Source organism: Pyxicephalus adspersus, chromosome 12, assembly GCF_032062135.1.
Source record: "Pyxicephalus adspersus chromosome 12, UCB_Pads_2.0, whole genome shotgun sequence".
NCBI lineage: Eukaryota > Metazoa > Chordata > Amphibia > Anura > Pyxicephalidae > Pyxicephalus > Pyxicephalus adspersus.
Genome location: NC_092869.1, coordinates 18,392,280 through 18,419,036, shown reverse-complemented (window position 1 = coordinate 18,419,036; position 26,757 = coordinate 18,392,280). Strand labels below are relative to the sequence as shown.

The 26,757-nt window shown below is 39.1% G+C and overlaps 1 protein-coding gene across 1 annotated transcript in view; it reads left to right on the top strand.

The window, feature by feature from the left end:
• The window catches only part of LOC140342505 (acyl-coenzyme A thioesterase THEM4-like), an 82,182-nt gene that overhangs the window by 8,061 nt on the left and 47,364 nt on the right, over nt 1-26,757 (top strand). The window contains exons 2-6 of the mRNA XM_072428714.1: nt 4,283-4,418; nt 4,531-4,693; nt 14,066-14,219; nt 15,940-16,050; nt 16,130-16,254. Of these exons, the coding sequence (XP_072284815.1) occupies nt 4,311-4,418; nt 4,531-4,693; nt 14,066-14,219; nt 15,940-16,050; nt 16,130-16,254 (661 nt within the window). The 5' untranslated portion in view covers nt 4,283-4,310. The remainder of the gene's footprint in view (nt 1-4,282; nt 4,419-4,530; nt 4,694-14,065; nt 14,220-15,939; nt 16,051-16,129; nt 16,255-26,757) is intronic.

Sequence of the window (26,757 nt, the reverse complement as noted above, 5' to 3'; positions counted from 1 at the left end):
AATGGAGCAATCAGTCATGGAAACCAGCAATGGGGATTCAGACTCTGATTTGCCATGTTTAGAGTAATTGTTCTGCTCCTCTGCACTATGATGGCGGAGTTCTCTTTAAGTATTGTTTCCAGTAATGTGAACAGTATGAAAATTCAAAGAAGTAGGCATGCAGTATATGAACACCTGAGATACCTGGATGCAGATGTGTTTTTCCTGCAGGAGACTCGCCTGTCCTCGGTGAAGTAAGCGCCCGGACATGGGTAGGGGACTCTGGAGACTGAACTCCAGCCTTTTAGAGGAGCAGCTTGTACAGGAAGAAGTAGAAAGTCACCTGCAGAGACAGATGGATAAGCAGGACTTCTATGAATTTAATGCAGATTGGTGGGAAGATGTCAAGGAGGACATCACTTCTCTAATAAAGAGGTTATCAGCCAATAGGGGAAAAGGTAAATATAGGCATTACCTGGGATTACAGAAAGAGTTGGAGTCCATTTACTCAGATGGGGTGGTGGCAGGGGAAAAGATAAACCAGCTAAAATCTGAAATCAAGCAATATCAGTACAGCAGATACAACTCCTTAAAGTTTGAAAGAGATTACGGGACCCCAGGAACACCAGATCCCTTTGAGAATTGCAGGGCTAGAGTGGAGAAGAAACTGGTCTCATGGATTCCCATGGGGTTTTACAGGACTCCCGTGCAGGAATCCTAGAAGTTGTAAAAACATACTATGCCGTCTTATTCCAGAAAAAGGATTTAGATAATGAAAGGATGACCAAGTTCTTGGCAACAACTCCAGGTCCTGACACAAATAATTTAGACTTTTCCCCCCTCACAGCAGACATAATGGTAGCGGAGGTCAAAGAGGCCATAGACAAGTTGTTCCAGAGGAAAGCACCGGGTCCTGATGGCATAACTGCCGAATTTTATAAGAAATTTAGAGATTTTCTGGCTCCTATTCTTGTGGAGGTTTATAAGAGTTGTCTAGGAAAGCATTTGATGCCCCGGTCCATGAGATTGTCATCCTTAGTCCTACTGTCAAAGGGCAAAGAACCAACTGATATTAGGAACTGGAGGCCTATAGCCCTTTTAAATGTCGATAGGAAAGTTCTAGCTAAAATTTTGTTTTCTAGACTGGTTAGTCTTTCCTCATCACTACTGACAAGCAGTCAGTTTGGTACGGTGAAAGGACGAAACATCTCTGGAGCTGTCATCTCATTAGGGGAGATCTTTGAGAGATGTAAAGTTTTTGGCTATGGTAAATATGTTGTCAGTCTCGATCGGGCCAAAGCCTTTGACAGAGTGGACCATGACTACCTCTGGGCAGCTTTGCTGAAGTATGGCATCCCAGAACTCTTTGTAGATTGGTTAAAATCTTTATACAGAGAAGCTCAGAGCTTCCCCCTCATCAATGGGTAGAGGCAGGGGTGAGACAAGATTTTTTTAAATGTTGCAAGCAACGTTTAAGATAACGCTCAAAAACGTGCCTGAAGGAAATTTTTTTGCTATATTCGGCCGAATAGCTGTCGAATCGAATAGTGAGCTATTCGACCAACACTAATGCTGAATTGTGGAAAAATGTGAATCTCTGAATTCTGCTCCAGGAAAAATTCTGATTATTTATTTTTTCTTTATTACAGCCAAGAATGGTGGGACTTTGATTTTGTTCTAGAAGTGTTTGTGTGTGGAGTGTTGTAAATGTTGTGAAATGTATTTTATTCTGATTGTTTTTACAATAAAAATATCCAGACTCTGTCATTGTGCCACTCTGTGGTCTCCGCCTGATGCTGCTGCCGCCACCTCCACACTCTGTCATTGTGCCACTCTGTGGCCTCCTGATTCTGCAGCCACCTCCACACTATGTCATTCTGCCACTCTGTGGCCTCCTGATGCAGTCACCACCTCCACCCTCTGTCATTGTGCCACTCTGTGGCCTACTCATGCTGCCGCCACCTCCACCTCCTCCGCCTGATGCTGCTGCTGCCTCAACTTACACAATCTGTAATTCTGCCACTCAGTAGCCTCCTGATGCTGTCGCCAACTCCAGACTCTGTCATTGTGCCACTCTGTGGCCTCCTTCTGATGCTGCTGCTGCCGCTGCCGCCACCTCCGCACACTGTCGTTGTGCCACTCGGTGGCCTCCGGATGCTGTCACCAACTCCAAACTATGTCATTGTGCCACTCTGTGGCCTCCTGATGCTGTTGCCACCTCCACACTTTGACATTCTGCCACGCTGTGGCCTACTCATGCTGCCGCCACCTCCAGACTCTGTCATTGTGCCACTCTGATGCCTACTCATACTGCCGCCACCTCCAGACTCAGTCATTGTGCCACTCTGTGGCCTACTCATGCTGCTGCCACCGCCACACTCTGTCATTATGCCACTCTGTAGCCTCCTGATGCTGTTGTTAACTCCACACTATGTCATTGTGCCACTCTGTGGCTTCCTCAGGCTGCTGCCACCTCCACACTCGGTCATTGTGCCACTCTGAGGCGTCCTGATGCTGTTGCCACCTCCACACTCTGTCATTGTACCACTCTGTGGTCTCTGCCTGATGCTGCTGCTGCTGCCTCCTCCACTCTCTGTCATGTGTGCCACTCTGTAGCCTCCTGATGCTGTCGCCACCTCCACACTCTGTCATTGTGCCACTCTGTGGTCTCGGCCTGATGCTGCTGCTGCCGCCACCTCCGCACCCTGTCACTGTGCCACTCTGTAGCCTCCTGATGCTGCTGCCACCTCCACACTATGTCATTGTGCCACTCTGTGGCCTCCTGATGCTGCCGCCACCTCCACACTATGTCATTGTGCCACTCTGTGGCCTCCTGATGCTGCCGCCACCTCCACTACTCATGCTGCCGCCACCTCCAGTCTCTGTCAATGTGCCACTCTGTAGCCTCCTAATGCTGTCGCCAACTCCACACTCTTTCATTGTGCCACTCTGTGGCTTTCTCATGCTGCTGCCACCTCCACACTTGGTCATTGTGCCACTCTGTGGCCTCCTTATTCTGCTGCCACCTCCACACTCTGTCATTGTGCCACTCTGTGGCCTCCACCTGATGCTGCTGCTGCTGCCACCTCCACAATCTGTCATTGTGCCACTCGGTAGCCTACTGATTCTATTACCATCTCCAGACTCTGTCATTGTGCCACTCTGTGGCCTCCTGATGCTGCTGCCACCTCCACACTGTCATTGTGCCATTCTGTGGCCTCCTGTTGCTGCCGCCACCTCCAGACTCTGTCATTGGGCCACTCTGTGATCTCCTCATGCTGCTTCCACCTCACCACTATGTCATTGTGCCACTCTGTTGACTTTTCAAGCTGTTCTCCCTCCCTCCCCACTCCATGACTGGGCCACTATTTTGCCTTTTAGGCCTGGATGACATCACTATTTATTTGACCCTTCTTCTGATCTATCATGAAGGAAGGAAAAAGGGACGCACAATGGATCCTATCTCTGTAGCAGCTGTAAGACCTGTGTGGTCCCATCAGAATTGGCTTTTGATTTGGTAGCCAAAAGCAGGAGTGGGCACAAAACACAGGCGACATGCAAATATTCCATTCACGTGTCATCTCTGTTTTGGATCCACTCCTGTTTTTTTGGCATTAGAAATACTGATGTATTATTGAGCAAATGCGTTTTTTTTGGGGTTATTGTTCTGACAGATCAGAGGAAGGGCAAAATAATCAGTGAATTTTTTAGAAATTCGCTCATCTCTTATATACGATACAGACATCAAAAAAATTCAGAGTTCACTTTCTGATCTTTTTTCCCCTATTGCATTTGGAAAACAATCTCAATTTTTCTAAGAATAAACCAAGGGTAGGAGGTTCTACCCGTATCCATTTGTGTGGTATAGTTTTCTTGGCTACTAACGATAACACTGGGGAACGCAGTTGGATGTTGACTTTCCCATCAAAAAATCAGCAACTAGTCTGATATAGTCAGCATTTTGCCACAGCCCTTAGCTATCCGAAACTGTTTCTCATTTAGAGCCTCCAATAGTGCTCATGTCCGGGACAGCTGGAGGTAGTTCACCAAGTGGCGTATTAAATCTTTTAACTAAGGGGTAGTTCCAAAACCAAGATATAGGTCTCCTTCTACTGCACCACATCTTAGGTGTGTTGTAACACAAAACCAAGAAGGAAAGACTTCAGCAAAGATCCTAGACCAGTAGGTATTGCTGTTAATCAATCTGGGAAGAATTTTGTTGCTATTTTTAACAAGTCCGTCATTCTACAGTAAAAAATAAAAGGATTTGATAAGTTAATAAAATATTTGTGTGCTTTTCCAGATTCTCTATTTTCAAATACCTGACAGGAATGATTATGACAATGCTGAGAAGCTATTCAAGGCTTTTTCAGAGATATCCTACCATCTTTACACTCACCCGGCTGCCAACTGCCAGATTACAGACCTGCCACTTCTCAGTGAGTAACTTGTTTGTATCAACATGTAGTATATACTTTGACACTGTATTTTATAACTAATATTTGCTGTTTAGGCTTAGTTTTTTATCACGGAAAGCTTTATTTTATTTAGATTAGCAGCACTTGTCCTACTGAGGGACTACGTGATTTTGGCTTGCCCAATGCCACCTGGGGTCCAAACCTGCGGAATCTGTATGACAAATTCCTGGATCTTACTAATACTGGCCTGTGGAGGAGAATTCCTTCCCATAACACCACAGTAAATCATCTAGAAGGTAAGAATTTCAATAGAACTATTCGAATAGTCACAAATACCACTGAGACCTATGAAGCTGGTGATGGTAGGTGCATTTATGTCCAACTAAAACCTAAATTGAACATGATAAATTTTCAAACAGGCTATGTTGATATTGTAAATTAAAAAGGTTACCTTTATCTTAAATTCTTCCTACTTTGGAAGTTACATGCTCACACATGAGTGACCTTCCCAACAGATGAATCAGGAGATAAGAGAAAATATGCTGTAGCGCAGTGTGCAAGCATATTTAGCCCATGAAACAGGCCTACCACATGGCTTCTATACACTGTTTTTTATAACTTATCAACCTGATTGCTTTAAGAAGCCACCATGCTCAATTTTAGGTTTAGTTTGTCTTTAAAGAATCAGCAGGTATAATTACTAATTTTGAATAAATTCATAAAAATGTTAGCATTTCCTAACTAACATTTCTATTTTTACCTTTTTCTTTTCATTTTCCAGTGCATGTTCCGATCTGAGTTTTTTCACAGGGAAATAAGTAGAGAATATAAGAGTATTTTTAAACATTTTACCATGGGTAAACCCCTTGAAATATTTTCAGGCCTTCAGAGAACCCCTGCTATATTTACTATATCCACAACTCTAGTGTGGGTATCAGTGAGAAGAATAACTCTTAGATTGCTAGCCAGTGGAAAGAATAGCACGCTTATAGTCAAAAAGGTCTTGGTGTCAGTGGTAACTGGCCTGAGAGGTGCAAATTTTTAACGGCTCAAAGAACCCTATGTAACCTCTGGAGGAACCCTAGGGTTTCACAGAACTCTGGTTGCGAAACACTTGATTATGACATTATTATTTAACTTGCAAATAGATAATACAGAGTGAGGGTGTTTAAAATCAGTGATCCCCAATCTCATTTATTCAAAATTTTTTTAGAGAATGTTTTATTTTTAATGATATTTATCATTAAATTATTTTGGTGCCTAGAATAAGTATATTGTGTCTTTACCTATAGGCAATGGTTCTCTTAGAAAAGATGGCTGCCCCCCCCCCACCCCAAGGTATCTAGTGTTCATGAGTAAAGAAAGAGAAGAGAAGGTTTTTTTTTGTCTAGAATGTAATGAATGTTATAATTGTGTATTCAAAAAGACAATCTTCATACATAATTACATGGTTTCAAATATTTACATCCAAAGCCCATTATACCAATTCATTGGGGTTTGGATGTAATTTCATTTACAAAATAGATATGACCATGTCGACTAAATTTTATATACCCGACGCATTTCGACTTGGCTTCCTGAGGTGTATTGATTATGGAACATGGTCTAGATCTGGTACACAAAATAGCAATTATAAACATGATGTATATAGGTATAAAACAATATCCTACCAGTATATATAATTAACGTATTCTGCTGTACTTAATGTGCATATGCAAACAAATGTAATAATTATCATCATTATGTAAAGGAAAACATAGTACCTCAAAATATATCCTAAGTTTGTACTCTTAAACACCTTGGTCATCAAATAACATAATACATTTTATATTGTATTTGTAATGAAATAGAATTAGGATGTTTACTATCAAAAGATTGGAGTTAACTTACTTTTGTGTGGTGGTTTCCCATGAGGCTAAATAAAATTGAATAAAAGTATGAAAAAAGCACATATATAACTGGTGTAAAAACTTAAGATGTTCTAAAAAAAATAAAGTGGTATTGAAGTCACTTACAGTTATTAGGTGGTAGTAATAAAGGTACACGATGTGTAGTTTCAAATGATTCTTAGTTAATCCCTGGTGGCAGTAGAAAAATGAATAGTCCTCTTGGGAGACCTATTGTGTAAAACCCAGGTCAGTGGAATTTGGTAGATAGAAATTTCCTCAATATAGTGAACTCTATAAAGGGGTCTGTGAAAAAAAATATATTAGTAAGGTTTGTGGTAAGGTTCAATATTTATAAGGAGGGATTTAAATCTCCCTTTATATAAAATTTGTTTATGGGAGAGTATTAACAACAATGATAGGGTTATATATTATGGAAATGGTAGAAGAGTAAATAGGCTTACCACAGAAGCAGATGTCCTAGGAAATAATCCGGGGCTTAAAACTAGCGGGCAGTTAGATAATCTGTGTACTTCCTCACATGGGTTAAAGAGAAACTAAACTCAAAGTCCCCCAAATAAAAAAATAATTCACTTACCTTCAATCCCGCAGGGCAGTCGATTGGTCCGAAGGTGTCTTCCATTGGGTCCCTTGTCGTCCCGGCATCCGTCTTCGAGGCGGCACTTCGAACGCCACCATCTTCTCTTCTTTTTCTGGGTTCTTGTTCCTACGTCACCTGACCTAGGAGCGAGATCGGGTGATGTAGATGGGGAAAAAAAACTTGCCAATCTCACTGCACATGCGGAAGACTGGCAATTTTTTTCCCCTTTTCACAAAATGGCTCCTTCTGTACTTGCCTGAGATGCTCAGGAGGAGCACCCAAAAGGCTCCTGGGATGCGTGATGTAGGTATCCCGGGAGGCTTTGCGCTCTCATTCATTCCCGATCACCTACACAATCAAGAATTAGAGGGTGGTGCTGCACCCTTTTTTTAAAGCACTTAAAAAAAAACAAACAGAATTTTACTTTACATAAAAGGGTCGTCTACCCTTTTATGTAAAGTTGAAATCCTGAGTTTAGGTACGCTTTAAGAGAGTGATAAGATAGTGATTAAGCATTAGTCAAGGGGCTTTCAGTATTAGAAAACCTGCCTAGGGGTGCATGGGCAAGTCCTGAGCCTGCTCCGCTCTACACCGGGACCAACAGGGCTGTAGTGGGCACATCAAGCGGCGGTTCTGGCATCGGGAGGCTCCCTGAGTGAGGAGCAGTACAGAGGGAGGCTTGCGGTTGGAGGAATTCAGATGCCGACTCACGGTAAGAGCCGGTAGCAGCGTGTGTTAACACAGGCAGCCTCAGCATGCAGGAGAGCCAAGATGTGGATTACTCCATTCACGTGTGTCAGGAAAAGAGCGAGTGCTCTAGTGAAACAGAGATGTATACAGGGAGCCTGCCTTCAAAACCAGTTGTACAATCACAGCCTTCAGATTCAGAAAGCCTTTTGGAAAAATTTCAGTTAATGTTACACACAGCATTGGAGAGTACTACTAAGAAAATTACAGAGCACTTTACAAGGCAGCTAAGAGAGCTGGGCCAGCGTACAGTACAACTTGAGGGGCGAGTAGATGATGTTACCACTGTCCTGGAGGGGCATGAAGAGGATATTGAGTATTTGAAACAGGAGGTACAGCTTTTACATCATAAAATGGAGGATTATGAGAATAAGGCTCGCTGCTCCAATCTCCGTATACGTGGCTTACCAGAAAGCATAATTGATCCTAATACAACAGTGACTGCTATTTTTTGTGAAATATGTCCTGAGATTGCAGTTGAAAAGCTACGATTGGATCGAGTACACCGCACATTAGTAAAACCAAAAGTTGATGGTCCACCAAGGGACATTGTGGTTAAGCTGCATTACCCCTATGACAAGGATGCGATAATGAAGGCAGCCAGAAAGAAGGAACCCCTCACTTTTCAAGGTCATAAGTATCAGCTTTTTATGGACTTCAGAAACGATATTGCATCGCAGAGAGATGAAACCATTTGTACAGATTTTACAGAATCAGCAGATCCCCTATAGATGGGGCTTCCCCTTTAAATTGGTATTTACATATGGGGGCAAGTTACAAGCTATCTCTTCATTAGAGGAGGCCAGAAATCAGTTTCAGGAAATGGGACTTTATGCTTGTGATCAATATGAGAAATCAGGCCATGCCGAAAATCCTAACCCTATAATACCACGAATATCTAAAATACACCATCAAAAGAGGACGAAGGAGCGTAAGGTCACAGATCTACTTAAACGCTTGAGACTTTCTCAGAGCAATACTTGAATACCTAATTCATTTGTGCTCCCTTTTTTTTCTTTTCTCTTTTTGCTGTACTTAGGGGTTATGGAAATAATGTTGGTCAAAAATGTATGAAGGCCCCTCTTCAAATGGATATAATGTTCTGATAAATCTGGATAAAAATCTACTGGCCTATTTGGGATACTAATTATGTATTTGCTAGGAGCATAATTTTCTTTAAATGGTTAGTTCAATATTTAGAGAATGGTTTGATGTTAACTAGTATTTATAAATGTGCCTTGGTCCTGGTGTAGATCTCACTGCGCTCTTTTGTCAGTTGCCAGGGATATCCTTTGAAATTTATTTAGGGGATATGCCTGACGACATTTTTGGGGCGACAGGAAAGATTCTGTCTTCTCTTGTTTATATTGCATTTTTGTATTATCAGAAAGGGAGGATGCGGGGTGAGAGCAGGTCTCCACTCCGCACACCCTGGGTGTATATATTATGCATAATGTTTAGTGTCTTGTCTCTCTGGTGTCACCCCTGTCTTAGTCTGTATATTTTCCCTTTTGTTTCTGGTGTAAGGCAGGTGGCCTATTGCATAATTGTTTGTGACAGGAAAAGGGTATATATGAATTGTTTAGAAAATATAGAGAAATGGTAATTTCAATACTCTTTCTCAATGTACAAGGTCTTAATTCCTCAGTTAAAAGGTCACAAGCCTTTCGTTATTTTCATACACGTAAAGCAGATGTAATATGTTTACAGGAGACACACTTCTCTACTTCCTCCTGCCCAAAACATTTTCATGTGGCCTACCCAACTGTCTTCAAAGCTAATGCAGCAGGAAAACGAAGAGGGGTGCTTATTGGAAAACAGTGTCATTTCAATTGGATAGAAAGGTGGTGGATGAAGATGGTCGATACTTGATTATTGGTTGGAACATTAAATTACGCTAAAGTGACATTGGTGTCTTATTAGGCTCCTAATGGGAATCAATTGCCTTTTTTAAACAGCTGATGATTTTGGTGCTTAAAAATGTGCAAGGTTATTTGATGATGTGTGGTGACACCAATGTACCTCTAATACCAAGTATGGACAAGAAAAAAATATTTATGGATTCTGCTGTATCTGGGGATAATACATTATCAAAATAATTGTAGGATTTGGTGAAACCTGAAATGTTGTCAGATATGTGGAGGGAATAACATCCTAAAGAACCGGAGTATACATATCTTTCTCCTCCTCACCAACTATTTACCTGTTTAGACCATATTTTAATACATCAAAAAGCATTGCTTTTGGTTTTATCTTGTGATATTTTGGCGATTTCATGGTCAGACCATGACGCAGTTTGGGCTACATTGTCTTCCCTTTTTCCTAAGTCTTATATGTTTAGATGGTCACTTAATGATTCTTTGCTCAGTAACCCTGAGGTGGATCAAAAAGTACAAGGGATTTTGGTTGAGTATTTTTCTTTAAACCAACAGCATAAGACGGTGGTAAGGGGACGACTCATACAGATAGCTCACAGATTAAAAAGAAACGTAGGGCAAAAGTAATGGAGTTAGAATCTAAATATGAAAAGCTGAGAAAGCAGTAAAAAGCTTTATTAAATAAGAGTATAAGATGACAAATGGAGGAAATCCATACACAATTGAATCTCTGCACAGCATCTATTGCTGAGAAAACGTTGAGAAGGTCAAATAATACCTTTTATAGATATAGTAATGAAATGCATACATTTTTGGCAAATAGTCTGAGGTACTCGGAAAGACGCCCAAACACCTATAGATTGAGGGTAAATAGGATTTGTCCCACTAGTAATCCAATACATATTTTGCAGGAATTTTATGAACATCTACAAAAACTGTACCAAACTTCTCATTCTTTCAATATGGAAACATTCTTTCAGTTTATAAATCTTCCAAAAATTACTGCTAATAAAATAGAAATCATGGAAGCCTCTATAACTTTGTCGGAAGTGATTAAACACCAATAAGAGACCAGGACCTGATGGGTTTACAGCAGTATAATATAAAAAACACCAGCAAATACTGGGACCTTATCTGGTGGAGACATTCAATGGGATTCTGAAAGAGGAAGCCCTTGATTCAAGTATGTTGGAAGCAGCCATTTGTTTGTTACCAAAACCCTCCACTGACGCGATGGTCCAATTATAGGCCGATATCTCTTCTTAATCTGGATGCAAAGATTTTGGCGACAATCCTGGCATCCTGATTGGAAGATAGTTTGGGTGACTTAGTGTCGGCTGGCCAAATGGGTTTTATACCCAGATGACAAGTGGGAGATAGTATACGGAGGATATTGCATTTAATTCAACAAGCTAAACAAAATAAGACATCAGCACATTTTTTTACTGAATTTGGATATAAGTAAAGCATTTGACTCGGTGTTATGGACATATCTTATATCATTATTAAACAAATGGGGCTTTGGAGAGAACTTTTGTAAATGGGTTTCCTCACTCTATGACTCCCCTAAGGCATTTATACAATATATGGGCTACCGTTCAAAACGTTTTTCTATAGGCAGGGGTACCAAGCAGGGTAGCTCACTGTCGCCATTGCTTTTCGGCAATGGCATTGGCAGTAAAACCCCTGGCTATAGCTTTTCGAAATAATGTTGACATTCAGGGTATAGAGATAAACGGGGAACAACACAAACTCTACCTTTTTGCAGATGATATTCTCCTTAGTCTGACGAATCCCATGGTAACTATGCCCAGTTTGATGAAGGTAATATAGGGTTTTCAGGCCTTCTCAGGGCTGCAGTTAAACAAATCAAAACGTAAGGCTCCTAATATTATTTATCAACAAAAGTAGTAAAATTGCTTAAAGAATCCTTTACCTTTCAATGGGAAATAAAAAGACTTAGCTATTTAAGTATATATATTCCCTCATCATATGATCTTTTGTATAGCGTCAATATCCCTGACTTGGTGAAACATCTGATCGGTTTATTAGAAACATGGAAACGTTATCAAATCTCATGGTGGGACCGCATAGCTTCTATAAAGATGTGCTAGTTACCAAAGTTTCTATATCCTATAAGAGTCCTTCCATTAGCTATGCCTAATCATGTATTAAAAATGCTACAAAGTAAAATGTTAGAATATATTTGGGGGGCAAAGCGCCCACGATTTCCTAGACAGCATGGGTGGCCTATCGGTGTAGCATTTGAGTGCATACTATAAAGCTGCCCAAGTTACTCCCCTGTTACAATATCATGCCCAAAAGAATATTCCTAAATGGGTTTTCATTGAGAAAGCATTGGTGGCACCAATTCAGTAGATGCAATACTCTGGATTCCAGAGGTACAATGGCACCACATCACCAATCCAATACTGAGACATACATTAAAATATGGGACTCTATTAAATATACGGGGGACTTTATTTCTGGTCATAGCCCAGTATGTTCTATAATTGGGAACCAATTGTTTCTTCCTGGTCTGGAGGAACCGAGGCGTTTTTCTTGGTGGGTAGAAAAGGACTTACATAGAATTTGTCATTTTACTAACATGGCAGGGATTCTTTCTTTTAGCGAGATCAGAGAAAAATATGAAACCCCACCTGAGGAACACTTTAGGTATCTCCAGATTTTATACAAACTATGCTGAGATTAACTGATGGAATTAATATTATGACGTGGTTTGAGAGACTGTGTGTACAGAATGTAAAGATAAAAGGAGTTTTATCAGCTCTGTATAATACTTTAGTTCAAACAAGTATGGCCATACAATCTTATATATCTAAATGGGAGGCAGATATGGGTATGTCACTGCAACAGGAAGACTGGAATCAGATATGGTTTGCGGTGGCCCATAGTAGCATTAATGCATCAGCGGTAGAAACCAATTATAAATTGATGTTAAGATGGTATATGGTCCCATCTAGGCTTACTAAATTCAAGCCAACCTGTGGGGGTAAATGTTTTAGGTGATGTAATAAATAAGGAACTCTCTATCATATATGGTGGGAGTGTCCTAAAATAAGAACATTTTGGACGAGGGTATATCAATTAGCCTATATTTTGATGGGTCGTGCATTTCCTAAAAAAAACGGCAGAGGCACTTTTGTGTTTGAAACCATTGTTTTGTACTAATGCTCAATTTAAATTGATAATGTATCTGTTCACTTCATCCAAAATGGTTTTGGCCAAAGCATGGTGGTCTAAAACCCCCAATGTGCAACAAGTTAAAAATGTAAATGTCTCGGTTTTTGGTGAATGAAAAGATGAGAGTTATATTTACTGCCTTGGTTCCTAAATTTCAAAAAATATGGTCACCATGCATTGGGAATTATATGAATAATGGCTGGGATCGGTCAATGTTGATCATATAGTCACATTAATAATTATGTAGGCTGTAATATATGTTCCCTTTTCATATGTGGGATTGTCAGCCGGCCTGCCCTCTGTCCTTTCTTGGTCTTTGTGTCTTAGTGGTTGTCGATGTTATATGTAATATGCTAAGAGTATTTGGGTATATATGTCATGCTTAACTGAGTGGTAAAGAGAAAGTAGGAAAAGTTTATTATAATTAGATAAAGTAAAATGGAAATGATAGGAAAATACGCAGTGTTACCAGTAGAAGATAAAGTGGAAAAGAAAGGTGAATTCTTATTGTATTCTTAAGTTTAGGAAGTAATGAAGATTGAAACAATAGGGAATGAATAATGGTTAAAAGGAGAAGTAGGGAAGGCTTTTTCCTCTCACCCTATATATCACTGAGAGATATTATATAAATTACACAAATTTAAATATGATATGGATAAGGATTCATAGATCACAGGGTCTCTTTTTTTTTTTTTTGGACGGATTTACTAAACAGAAGTAGGGTTTGTATAATTATGTCGTAGAGGAGGGAAAGGTATTAATACGTTTTCTCCACTTATTAATAAATTAACTACACGTTTGTTTTGAGTGTGATTATAGGTAAAGGGTTATAGCAGGTAATTTTGTCACTGAAGAACAAATTAGGGGGGTGGGAAGGGGGAAGCAGTCTATATTTCAAAAATGAACCAACTAGGAGTATACTGTGTATCTAGATAATATTCCTAATAAAAGATAGAGATTAGAACTGGGAAATACCAAATACCTTTTACGTGTATCTAGGAAGGATCAAGCTGCGCATGTTTCTCTGTTTGTCACAGGGAGAGAGGAATCCATCATGATGTCATCGGGACTCCTACTTATCACAGAGAGGGTGGTGCCAAAAGTCCTCTCCCTCTGGTAACAAGAGTTAAACCGTTCAGCACAACGAATCATATGGGGGAGAAAGGAGGCTTACATAGGAGGTGTATAATTATTATTATATATATTATATTTATATTATTATTAATATATAATTATTTGGGGGCCTATACTACCTGCAAATTAAATGTCATGACTGTTCTACAGAATGAGTGTTGTCATAAAACAGATAAACTATTTTCACCCAGCTAGTTTTCACTTTCTTTTAAAATTCAGGTGATCTTCAGGGGACAGGAATAGGCAAACGCATGTTCCTCAGAAACATAGATGAAGATGGAGTTGGTTTTGAGTATTGCATGTTTTATAACAAAGCAGAATCAAGAATGGTCTGTCTATTCCAGCCTGGCCCCTACCTTGAGGGACCCCCAGGGTAAGATATTGATTTCTGCTAACAAAAGCTTTTGTCAAAAGGTCACTATACAGTTTCAGGTAGATATACTGTTTGCCATTTTATTTTGGCATAATATAGTTCAAGATATCAGATAGATATCAAAAACATATGAAAAAAATGTGTAGCCATGTGAAAAAAATATATAACCTACTATAAATATTCATAAGAATAACTGTAGATCGTTGCTTTGGGGGCAATAAGAGTAAATTGCTAGACTAATTGGAATGATGCATTAAAAGAGACTTTTTATTGAACTTAACGGATAAGTCTTTTTTCAACCTTACTATGGTAGACTGAAATTGCAAAATGACAAGTTAGTGGGTTGTAGAATGAAATTTATGACCTGTTGTAACAGGGCTTATTGCTGCCTATGACTCTGCTGCTGAGATTGCCAGGGCAGCGGGGGAGAGATAATGGGGAGATTCATCTTTTGGATTTAGCCTCTCGGCAAGCAGCCTGGGTAGGGCTTATTCCCTGTGGGACAGAGAAGAGATATGAGAGGGCAATACTGCATACCTTTGTTTTACTTGTTGTTTTGCTGTATATTTGTTTTTATTTTTACTACCTTAACTTTGGTTTATACATTTTAGAATTAAATCCAATGGTATTTGTAAATTTGGGGTGGGTTATAGTATTATGACTTACCTCTAAGATTGCCTTTAATAGCCATTAATAGCCATTCAACTGTGTCTGCATTTTAGTTTGTGAATTTTAAAGACAAAATAGCTTTATCAGCCATAGAACCCTGTCTATAACACCATTACCAACTAGCCTTTGCATGCAATGCAGTTTGCTGCACTAAACACTGAGACACTAGATTTCATTATGATCATATAAGAATTACAATCCAATAGTGTCTTTGCTTATGTACTCTCAACAGTATAATAAATTTGGAATTCTTTGGAACTGGTAATATACCCTTTCTTGCATTTTGACTGTCACTGTTGACTTTTGACTTTCACTGAGACAGATTATACATTACAGGAGTACAGTGAAAATCTTCACCTATTTTGAGAACAGTTGAAAGCAGGAGTTTTCCCTTACTCCTAACAGAACATTAGAGGAAACCTCCTTAGTCGTTAAAACAAAATCTGAAAATGATTTCATCTAATCTCTAATCTTTACTAAAAAAAAATGATAAATATGTGATGGATATGGTTTAATTTATGGGGTCTTATGTTAACCATATATACAGGTAGTCCCTGGGTTACGTACGAGATAAGGGCTGTAGTTTTGTTCTTAAGTTGAATTTGTATGTAAGTCGGAACAGGTACATTATTTTATTAAATGCAATTAGGACAGATGTTTGTTTCAACATATTAATAGACAGTGTGGTGTCAGTTACTTTATAAAATCCTCACTGTGTGTTAATCACAAACAAAAAACTTGGAGCCTAGACATTCATTACCTTCTGGAGCAAGATGTGCTTTGATATGCAAAAAGAAACAACTGCAGAGTTTGTCTTGGTCATTAAAGAGTTACAACCAAAAGATTTCTTGTGCAAGTCATGCAAACTGCCCCCCATCCCCCCACCCCATTCCTGCACACACGCAAGCGAGAAGCCCATCAAATTTGTATTTAGGAGTCGTTTTATGTCGGATGACCTTAACTCAGGGGCTACCTGTATGCTGGAAACTCACTCGGCTTTATTTAACAATATTTAATGTTTTGGTTATGATTTTTTAAAAATGTCCTTCAGGTATGCCCATGGGGGCTCCATTGCAACCATTATTGACAGCACAGCTGGAGCAGGAGCTGTGTACACATGTGGCAGTGTCATGACAGCCAACCTCAACATCAACTATCTCAAGTAATTCCCATGTTTATTTACAAACTAATATAAATGTACTGTATGCAAATACCTTACGTTGTAACATGTTCCTTGACAGGCCTATTCCTCTGGGATGCACCTTGCTAGTAGACAGCTATGTGGAGAAAATTGAGGGACGAAAAGTGTATTCAAGGTGCCATATTCAAAGCCATGATGCTTTAATACTTCATACAGAAGCTATGGGTAAACTGTAAAACATAACTTTAACATCATACTTAAATGTTTTTCTTTTAAATGCTAGAATAAGCAAATCTAATTTGATTGACCGCCAATTTCACAGTATAATGCATATTCCACAGTTTGCATATTTATGTCCAAACCATAATCTATTTTCTTGCCTCCCTATATACAGTATATATGTGAATATTGATGACAGTTTTGTAAACATTTATTAAAATATAGATAGATATTTGGATAGATCGATATTTAATCATAGGATTCCCAAATTTCTGCAATGATAACCATTATCAATATTCAAATTATCCTAATTATGTTTTTAGACCAGTTGTGCATATAGCAAGTCTAACAACTGCTTACAGTTTGTTACTTTGGTTAATGATAATATTTCACAATCCATTACTACTAATATATCTTACATGACACCAAAACATGAATCTTGAATACTGCCTTCATCCTAAGTTTATATAGGATTAAAACAAGTACAGTATTTGAATATTTCATATATATTTTACATTGTGTAGGGACAACAATTGTAAAAGAAAATTTAAAATACTGCAGTGAGAATTAAACGGCTGCAAAAATATTAAAAAAAACAATATTTTAAATATAATAAAGTTAGTGTATCCCTAGCTACCCCAAAATCCCTATGGGAAAGACAAGAAATAGATACTAATCCTATTAGTAAAATAATATTCAAAGTTACTTTGGGCACTATTTGCAAAACAGTGAATCAGTTATTCATGTCCATGTGTTTTACTAGTAGTAATCATTCCCTTAAGGTAAAGTTTAAAAAAAGGGGGGGGGGCTTTTAAGGCATAGCGGACAGAGTGTAAAACATTATATTTCATTTATTTGCATTTAAAAACAGGATTTTAATAATAAAATTTTAATTTTAATAAACATGATTTATATAGCGCCAACATTTTACACAGCACTGTACATTAAATTGGGGTAACAAAATGTTTTTTCTAAAGTAAATTTTTTTTTATCAACAAACTAATAGTAGCTGATAGCCATAACTTTTGTATTTAGACTACACAGCAACCAGAGATGCAGATTTCATGTTTGTCACCACAATTGATTTGTTGATCGTTGAAAAACCAGCACATGTAACTTCTTTAGTACATTACTCATTTTCAAAGAAACTTCTTTAGGAGTATTAGAGGGCCAGCTATAGCTAACAAATAAAAAATGGTCATGTGATTAGATGTCATACATAGTGACCCACAAGGAAGCAATACTGACAAATTACACTGGTCAACAAACATTTTCTTGCCAAACAGATTAAAGTCATTTTAGGTTATACTTGATGCACAGATTCCATGTATGGTATTGGTTTTGCCAGATTGGCTCTAGTTTTTGAAATAATGACCTCAATAATACCCTCATAGAAAACTAATAAAACATGACAAATAAGCAAAATTAAACTAGATATGCCTATGTATACAAAATTACATTTGAAAAATGAAATACTGAATGTCAATATATTCTATATTCAGTATATTTACAGAACTAATAACAAAGAAGTCATTGGAAAACTCTGTATGATTTCCTTTTATGCTGATGATTAGGACAATCACTTGATGCCTCCAGCAGTAAGTCTGCTATCATGTGTCCATCTCATCTGCTCTGATACCTTTCTTCCATCACCTTTATATGTTGATGGAATGTCTCCCCTTGTTCCTCACTGAAATCACCCAGAAACTCCTGTTTCTCTGCACATCAATTTGATCTAGATGTTACTGCTACCCCTAACAGCCGGGAGAGCAGCACATTTAGTAGTGGTGGGGAAGGAAACACAGCAAGAAAGAAAAAGACAACTGGTTGTCATAGGGGATTCTATGATCAGGAGGACCGAATGGTTTGCTGTCTCCCTGGTGCCAGGGTTCAGCATGTGGTGGACCGAGTGGACAAACTACCTGGAGGGGCTGGACAGGACCCAGCTGTCTTGGTCCATGTTGGAACCAATGACAAGATAGATGGAAGACGGAGGTTCCTTAAAAATCAGTTTAGGGAACTAGGTTTCAAGCTGAAGAAAAGGACCTCCAAGGCTATGTTCTCTAGAATATTGCCTGTGCCATGGGCAACACAGGAAAGGCAGAGAGTGTTTAGGCAGCTAAACGCGTGGCTTAAGTCGTGGTGTAGAAGGGAAGGGTTTGGGTTCATAGAGCACAGGGCTGACTTTTCATTGGGGTACAACCTGTATGCCAGAGATGGTTTTCACCTAAATGAAGGGGGGGTTCGCTGTGCTAGGGGAAAGATTTAGGGGAATGGTGGAGGGATATTTAAACTAGGACAGAGGGGTGTGGGACAAATAAATAGGGTGGCAGAAAGGTTAGTCGGGGGTCAGACATTAGTGGAGGGTGGGTTGGGGATAGTTTGGGGGGAGGGTTATGGATAATTGTAAGAAGCTTTCTATGTTACAAACAAACATTGGATTGTCCAGTACTAATTGTACTAAAAAAAAAAAAACAACAATGGTAAAAGCAGCAATGGTTTAAAGAGGCTGTTCACAAATGCTAGAAGTCTAGCAAACAAGATAGAGGAATTGGAAGCATTAATGAGTGAGGAGGAATTTGACTTAGTTGGTATTGCTGAATCCTGGCTTTGTTCTTCGCATGACTGGGCTGTCAATATTCCTGGGTATACTCCCTTTCGTAAAGACAACAGTCAGACAAAAGGGTGGTGGTGCCTGTCTGTAGGTGAGAATTGATCTAAAAGTGAATGTGAAAGAAGAAATTGCGGATTGAACAAGCGATAAGGTTGAGGCTTTATGGGTGGAGTTGAAAGTGGCGTTGAATAACACACAATTAATTATTGGAGTCTGATATAGGCCCCCCAGTGCTAGTGCAGAAATAGAAAATCAACTACTATCACAGATAGAAAAAGCAGCAAAAAGTGGAAGTGTTTTAATCATGGGAGATTTCCACTACCCTGACATTGACTGGAGTAATGGCACTACAAGAACAGCAAAACGGAGGAAATTTGTGAATTTAATACAGGGTAATTTTATGGCACAGTTTAAAGAAGCCCCAACTAGAAATGATACTCTGCTGGACCTAGTTCTTTCTAACAATGCAGAGCTTATAACAAATGTGCATATAAAAGAGAATCTGGGTAGCACCTTTCGGCCCAGTTAGATGTTCGCCCGTGTCGGCATTTTTTTATGTCCATAGTGATGACAACACTATGGTCATCTGCAAACTGTGTGCTCAACACTTGAAACGAGGCAAAAACCCAAACTTGGAACAAGTTGCATGAGCACACATTTAAAAAGCCACCACTTGGTAACCTGGCGGGAACACCTGATCAAAGCACAGAGCTCTGTGCGACCACCTCCGCCCAAGAAGCAACATCAAACTGCTAGATCTTCCTCCGCTCCCTTTCCTCCTTCTGCCACCAAAGTTACCCGTGCTGCTGCGAGCAATTTGAGTGGGGCATGTAGCCGAGCATTACCTTTTTCAGGCTCCACCAGCGGTGAACAGGAGCTCCAACACAGATTGGCTGCTGTTTGTCGCAGTGCTAGCAGTCAAGACCAGGCATCATTGCCATCCCCCACACCTTCTACCCCTTCTCGTCCAATCTTTCTGTGGTTAGAATTAGCAGCATCCAACCTTCCATCCCCCAGATGCTGGAGCGCAAGAGGAAATATGGCCCAAATGACCCCAAAACAAGGCTAATCAATGTGGCAATTGCACAGCTGATTGTGTTAGAGCTCCTCCCTTAACAGCTGGTGGACTCCAATGGGTTCCATTATGCATTCCTCTGCGTGAGCCCACAGTACGTTATGCCCAAGCGACAGTGTTTTGCTGAAAAATGTGTTCCTGCTTTGCATGAACATGTGCAGAGCAATCTGTCCATGGCCCTGCAGCAGTTTCTGGCATGGTGCACCTGACAACCTGACAGTTGGTCAAGCAAGCATGGAGTGGGAAGATATATTTCCTATACATCTCACTGGGTAACTTTGGTGGCAGCAGGGGAAGAAGCAGCTGCAGCAAGGCCTGCATACCTACCTCCGCCCAGAGCACATGGCCATGCAATCCCCTCCTCAACCTCCACTTCCACCTCCTCCTTAGACTCTTGTGCCTCAACCACCTCCTGGGACACTTTGCCTTGGAGACCCAGCACCTCCCATTTGGCAGCATCTGTTCACTGCCAGCAACAACCTGCAGTTTGCTATTTTGGTGCACAATTCAGATGTTGCCACGCAGTCCTGAGGTTGCGAAGCCTGGGTTCCCTCAGCCACACAGGCACAGCCATTATAAGTGCCTTGTGGGAGCAGGAGGACATTTGGCTAACTCCCAACAGACTCCAGCCAGGCAAAGTCATGTGTGACAACGGGGCCAGTCTGCTGGCAGCCCTGCGTTGTGGGAAAGTCACACAAGTACCTTGCCTGGCTCACGTCATAAACCTGATAGTACAGCGCTTCCTTAGGAATTACCCAAGCCTTCAGCTGCTGTTGCTGAAGGCCAGAAAGTTGTCAGCGCATTTCCGCCGGTCGTACACAGCCAGTGCCAGACTGGTTGATTTACAGCCAAATCTGAACCTGCCAGTGCATTGGGTAATTTGTGATGTGACCACACGTTGGAATTCCACCTTTTACATGCTGCAGCGGCTTACTGAACAACAGAAAGCAATGGTGGATTATGTGGCAGAGTCTGTTCGTTTCAGACGTATAACTACACAACCTTTCTTCAGCCCTGCGGAGAGGCTGCAAATTGAGGACTTGTGCACTGTATTGTCATCTTTTGAAGAGGTGACCAGGATGATCAGCAGGGATCAGGCCTGTGTCAGTGACACCATCACCATCCCATTCCTGCTGGAACAGATGATGGTTGATCTAGGACACGATGCAGAGTGCACGCTGCATCAAGAGATGACGTTTTAAACATCATCTCAGACATGCGTGCCTACTAGGCATAGTGCACCACAAATCCAGGAAGAGGAGGAGGTGGAAGGGGATGAGGAGGACATTGCAGGCATGGGAGAAGGGGAGGAAGGGGCAGAGGAGGATATTGAGGGTACATGGCATCCATCCACCCAAACACAAGGCGGCATGTTCCGTGGATGGCAAGATCAGGCGGAGGAGGAGGAAGAGGATGACCCTGTGCTTTTGTTCGACCCACAGGAGTGTGGGTCCAGAATGACCTCAGCTGTAGGAACTTTGAGCCACATGACATCCTTCATGCAGGAGTGCATAGCCAAAGATCTGCGCATACAACACATAAAAACAAAGACTGATGACTATTGGATTGCTACATTACTTGATCCACGTTACAAGCCTGAGATACAACAACTCATCTTGACCCAATACAGGGGACCTAAAATGCAACACTACCAAGAAGTGCTTGTAAGGGACAGGAGATCCTTATGGCAGTTCCACCAGCTATGGGAGCCAAACAACTACCTTAAGCGGCATGGGTGGCAGCAGCCAATGACACTCCGCAGCACTACTCAGTCATGGTGCAGGAATACCTGAGCTCTAAATGGGACATCTGCAACATGCAAAGCCAGGACCCACTGGGCTACTGTAACAGAGCTGATTGATTCATAATTAAATATTTGTATATTTTGTAGAGAAATACAGAAATGTTTCTGTCCTTTTGGATAGATAGCAATTGGTAACAGAATTAAATATCTGTATTTTTTTACAGAAATACAGACATTTTTCTGGATTTTTTGATAGATAGCAAGTGGTATCAGAATGAAATATCTGTATTTCTTTACAGAAATGCAGAAATGTTTCTGTTTATTTTGATACATTGCAAGAGTTATCATAATTAAATATCTGTATTTTTTGGAGAGAAGTACAGAAATTTTTATGGCTTTTTTGATAGATAGCCAATGGTATCAGAATTAAATATCTATTTTTTTACAGAAATACAGAAAATTTTCTGTTGTTTTTCATAGATTGCAAGAGGTATCAGAATTAAATATCTGTATTTTTTCGGAGAGAAATCCAGAAATTTTTATGGCTTTTTTGATAGCAAGTGGTATCAGAATTAAATATCTGTATTTTTTTTACAGAAATACTGAAATGTTTTTTTTTTTTTTGGATTGATTACAAGAGGTAATCATAATTTAAGATACCTCTTGTAATCCATTACAAAAAAAACATAAAAATTTCTGTATTTATCAATGATAATACGGATATTTTTATGGATTTTTTGATAGATAGCAAGTGGTATCAGAATTAATTATCTGTATTTTTTTACAGAAATACAGAAATTTTTCTGGATTTTTTGAGAGATAGCAAGTGGTATCAAAATAAAATGTCTGTGTTTTTTTTCAGAAATACAGAATGTTTTTCTGGCTTTTTTGATAGATAGCAAGTGGTATCAGAATAAAAATATCTGTATTTATTTTACTGAAATACAGAAATTTTTAGATTGCAAAAGGTATATTTAAATATTTGTATTTTTTGGAGAGAAATACAGAAATTTCTATGGCTTTTTGAAAGATAGCAAGTGGTATCAGAATTTAACATCTGTATTTTTTTACAGAAATACAGAATTTTTTTTTTCCATAGATTGCAAGAGGTATCATAATTAAATATATATGTTTTTTGAGAGAAATACAGAAATTTTTATGGCTTTTTTCATAGATAGCAAGTGGTATCAGAATTAAATATCCGTATTTTATTACAGAAATATTGAAATTTTTACTTTTTTTTTTGATAGATTACAAGAGGTATCATAATTAAATATCTGTATTTTTGGAGAGAAATACATAATTTTTTATGGCTATTTTGATAGCAAGTATGATTAGAATTTATGGATAAATATAGAAATTTTTCTGGAGCTTGTGATAGATTGCAAGAGGTATAATTTAAGGTACCTCTTGCAATCTATCACAAAAAACATAAAAAAATCTGTATTTATCAATAAAAAATACAGATGTTTTTATGGATTTTTTGATAGATAGCAAGTGGTATCAGAATTAAATATCTGTATATTTTTTATAGAAATACAGAAAATTTTCTGGATTTTTTTATAGCAAGTCGTATCGGAATTAAATATCTGTACTTTTTTTTACAGAAATATAGAAATTCTTCTGGATTTTTTGATAGCAAGTGGTATCAGAATGAAATATCTGTATTTTTTTAAAGAAATACAGGGTTTTTTTACTGGCTATTTTAATAGATTGCAAGTGGTATCAGAATTAAATGTCTGTATTTTTTTTTACAGAAATACAAAAATGTTTCTTTTTATTTTGATAGACTGCAAGATGTATCATAATTAAATATTTGTATTTTTGGATATATTATTGGATAATTTTTGTATATTTGGAGAGAGATACAGAAATTTTTATGGCTTTTTTGATAGCAAGTGGTGTCAGAATTAAATTTCTGTATTTTTTTACAGAAATGTTTCTGTTTTTTTTCATTGCAAGAGGTATCATATTTATATATCAGTATTTTTGGGGGGAAAATAAAGAAATTTTTATGGCTTTTTTGATAGATAACAAGTGGTATCAGAATGAAATATCTGTATTTTTTTTTTGCAGAAATACAGACATTTTTATTTTTTTGGGGATAGGTTACAACAGGTATCATAAATAAATATCTGTATTTTTGGAGAGAAAAACAGAAATTTTTTATGGCTTTTTTGATAGATAACAAGTGGTATCAGAATGAAATATCTGTATTTTTTTTTTACAGAACTACAGACATTTTTATTCTTTTGGGGATAGGTTACAACAGGTATCATAAATAAATATCTGTATTTTTGGAGAGAAAAACAGAAATTTTTATGGCTTTTTTGATAGCAAGTGGTATCAGAATTAAATATCTGTATTTTTTTACAGAAATACAGAATGTTTCTGTTTATTTTTTTTTATTGATTGCAAGAGGTATCATATTTATATATCTGTATTTTGGGGGAAAATACAGAAATTTTTATGGCTTTTTTGATAGATAACAAGTGGTATCAGAATGAAAAATCTGTATTTTTTTTTACAGAAATACAGAAATTTTGTTTTTATTTAGGATAGATTGCAAGAGGTATCATAATTAAATATCTGTATTTTTGGAGAGAAATACAGAAGCTTGTATGGCTTTTTTGATAGTTAGCAAGTGGGATCAGAATGAAATATTTTTTTATAGAAATTTTTCTGTTTTTTTATGGATTGCAACAGGTATCATAAATAAATATCTGTATTTTTGGAGAGAAATACAGAGTTTTTTATGGCTTTTTTGATAGCAAGTGGTATCAGAATTAAATTTCTGTATTTTTTTTAAAGAAATACAGAAATTTTTCTTTTTTTTTTCATTGATTGCAAGAGTTATCATAATTATATATATGTATTTTTTGGGGAGAAATACAGAATTTTTTTTTAGCTTTTTTGATAGATAACAAATGGTATCAGAATGAAATATCTGTATTTTTTTTACAGAAATACAGAAATTTTTTTTTTTTTGGGATAGATTACAAGAGGTATCATATTGAAATATCTGTATTTTTGGAGAAAAATACAATAATTTGTATGTCTATTTTGATAGATAGCAAGTGGAATTAGAATTTATGGATTAATATAGAAATTCTTCTGGCTTTTGTGATAGATTGCAAGAGGTATCATATTTTAGGATACCTCTTGCAATCTATCACAAAAAACATAAACATTTCTTCATTTATCAATAAAATAGCAATATATATTTGCTTTAAATCCCCAAAGCCATAAAAATTTCTAGTTCTCTCCTAAAAATCTAGATATTTAATTCTGATAGCACTTGGTATCGACCCAAAAGACCATAAAAAATTCTATATTTCTATCCATAGAATACAGATATTTAATTCTGATCCCACTTTGCTATATATCCCCAAATCCATAAAAATGTATGTATTTCTCTCCAAACAATACAGATATTTAATTCTGATAGCACTTGGTATCTATCCAAAAGGCCAGAAAAATGTATGTATTTCTCTCCAAAAAGTACAGATATTTTATTCTGATAGCACTTGGTATGTATCCTAAAACCCATAAAAGTGTATGTATTTATCTGAAACAAATACAGATATTTAACTGTGATAGCACTTGCTAGATATCCACAAATGATTAAAAATGTATGCATTTCCCATTTGCCCAGTACCCAGCTCTAGATGCCAGTTACTAATGTCGTCCACACTCCGTCTCAGAGCCCACCGCATCCTCCTCCTGCTGTAACTGATGCTGCCGCCTAACCAGTACCCGCCTCCGGATGCCAGATACTAATGCCGTCCACACTTGGTCTCAGAGCCCGCTGCCTCCTCCTCCCACTGTTACTGCTGCTCCTTGCCCAGTACTGCCTGCCCAACTCAAGATGCCAATTACTAATGTCATCCACACTCCGTCTCAGGGCCTAATGCCTTCTTCTCATGCTGTTACTGCTGCTGCCTGCCCAGTACCCAACTCTAGATGCCAGTTCCTAATGCCGTCCACACTCCTCCTCAGGGCCTAATGCCTCCTCCTCATGCTGTTACTGTTGCTGGCTGCCGAGTACCCAACTCTAGATGCCAGTTCCTAATGCCGCTCACCTTTCATCTCAGGGATCACTGACTCTTCCTTCTGCTGTTACTGATGCTGCCGTCTGCCCAGTACCCAACTCTAGATGCCAGTTACTAACGCCGTCCACACTTTGTCTCAGAGCCCTCCACCTTTTCCTCCTGCTGCTACTGCTGCCGCCTGCCCAGTACCCAGCTGTAGATGCCAGTTAACAATACTGTCCATGCCGCATTTAACAAAGTTACAGCTAGCAGATAGGTAAAGGCAGTCCCCTACACAGCAATGTCTCCAGTAGCTACAGCTTCTACATTGTCCATGTAGATGATGGTGTCAAACTTTAATGCCGTCCTTGATCCTTCTCAGGGCTTACTTCCTCCTCCTCATGCTGTTACTGCTGCTGCCTGCCCAGTACCCAGCTCTAGATGCTGGTTACAAATGCTGTGCACACTTTGTCTCAGAGCCCACCGCCTCCTCTTTCTGCTGTTACTGCTCCTGCCTGCCCAGTACCCAGCTATACATGCTGCCACTTACAAATGCTGTCCACACTCCGTCTCAGGGCCCATCACCTCTTCCTACTGCTGTTACTGCTGCTGCCTGCCCAGTACCCAGCTGCAGATACCAGTTAACAATGTTGTCCATGCCGCATTTTACAAAGTTACAGTTAGCAGATAGGAAAAGGCAGTCCGCTACACAGCAATGTCTCCAGTAGCTACAGCTTCTACACTGTCCATGTAGGTGATGGCCTAAATCTTTATTGCCGTCCTTGACCTGTCTCAGGGCTTACCTCCTCCTCCTCATGCTGTTACTGCTGCAGCCTGCCCAATACTCAGCTCTAGATGCCGGTTACAAATGCTGTCCACACTCTGGGCCTAATTTATCAATAAAAACTGCGCTCGCTGGTCGCGCGTACTTTCGCGCCGTTATATCGAGCCGCTTTACTGCGGGCTGGAGTCATATGCGCTCGTTCAGTCGCATCTCACTGCCAAGCCGGATGCTTGCCTTCATAACAAAATGGGCAATAGGGGT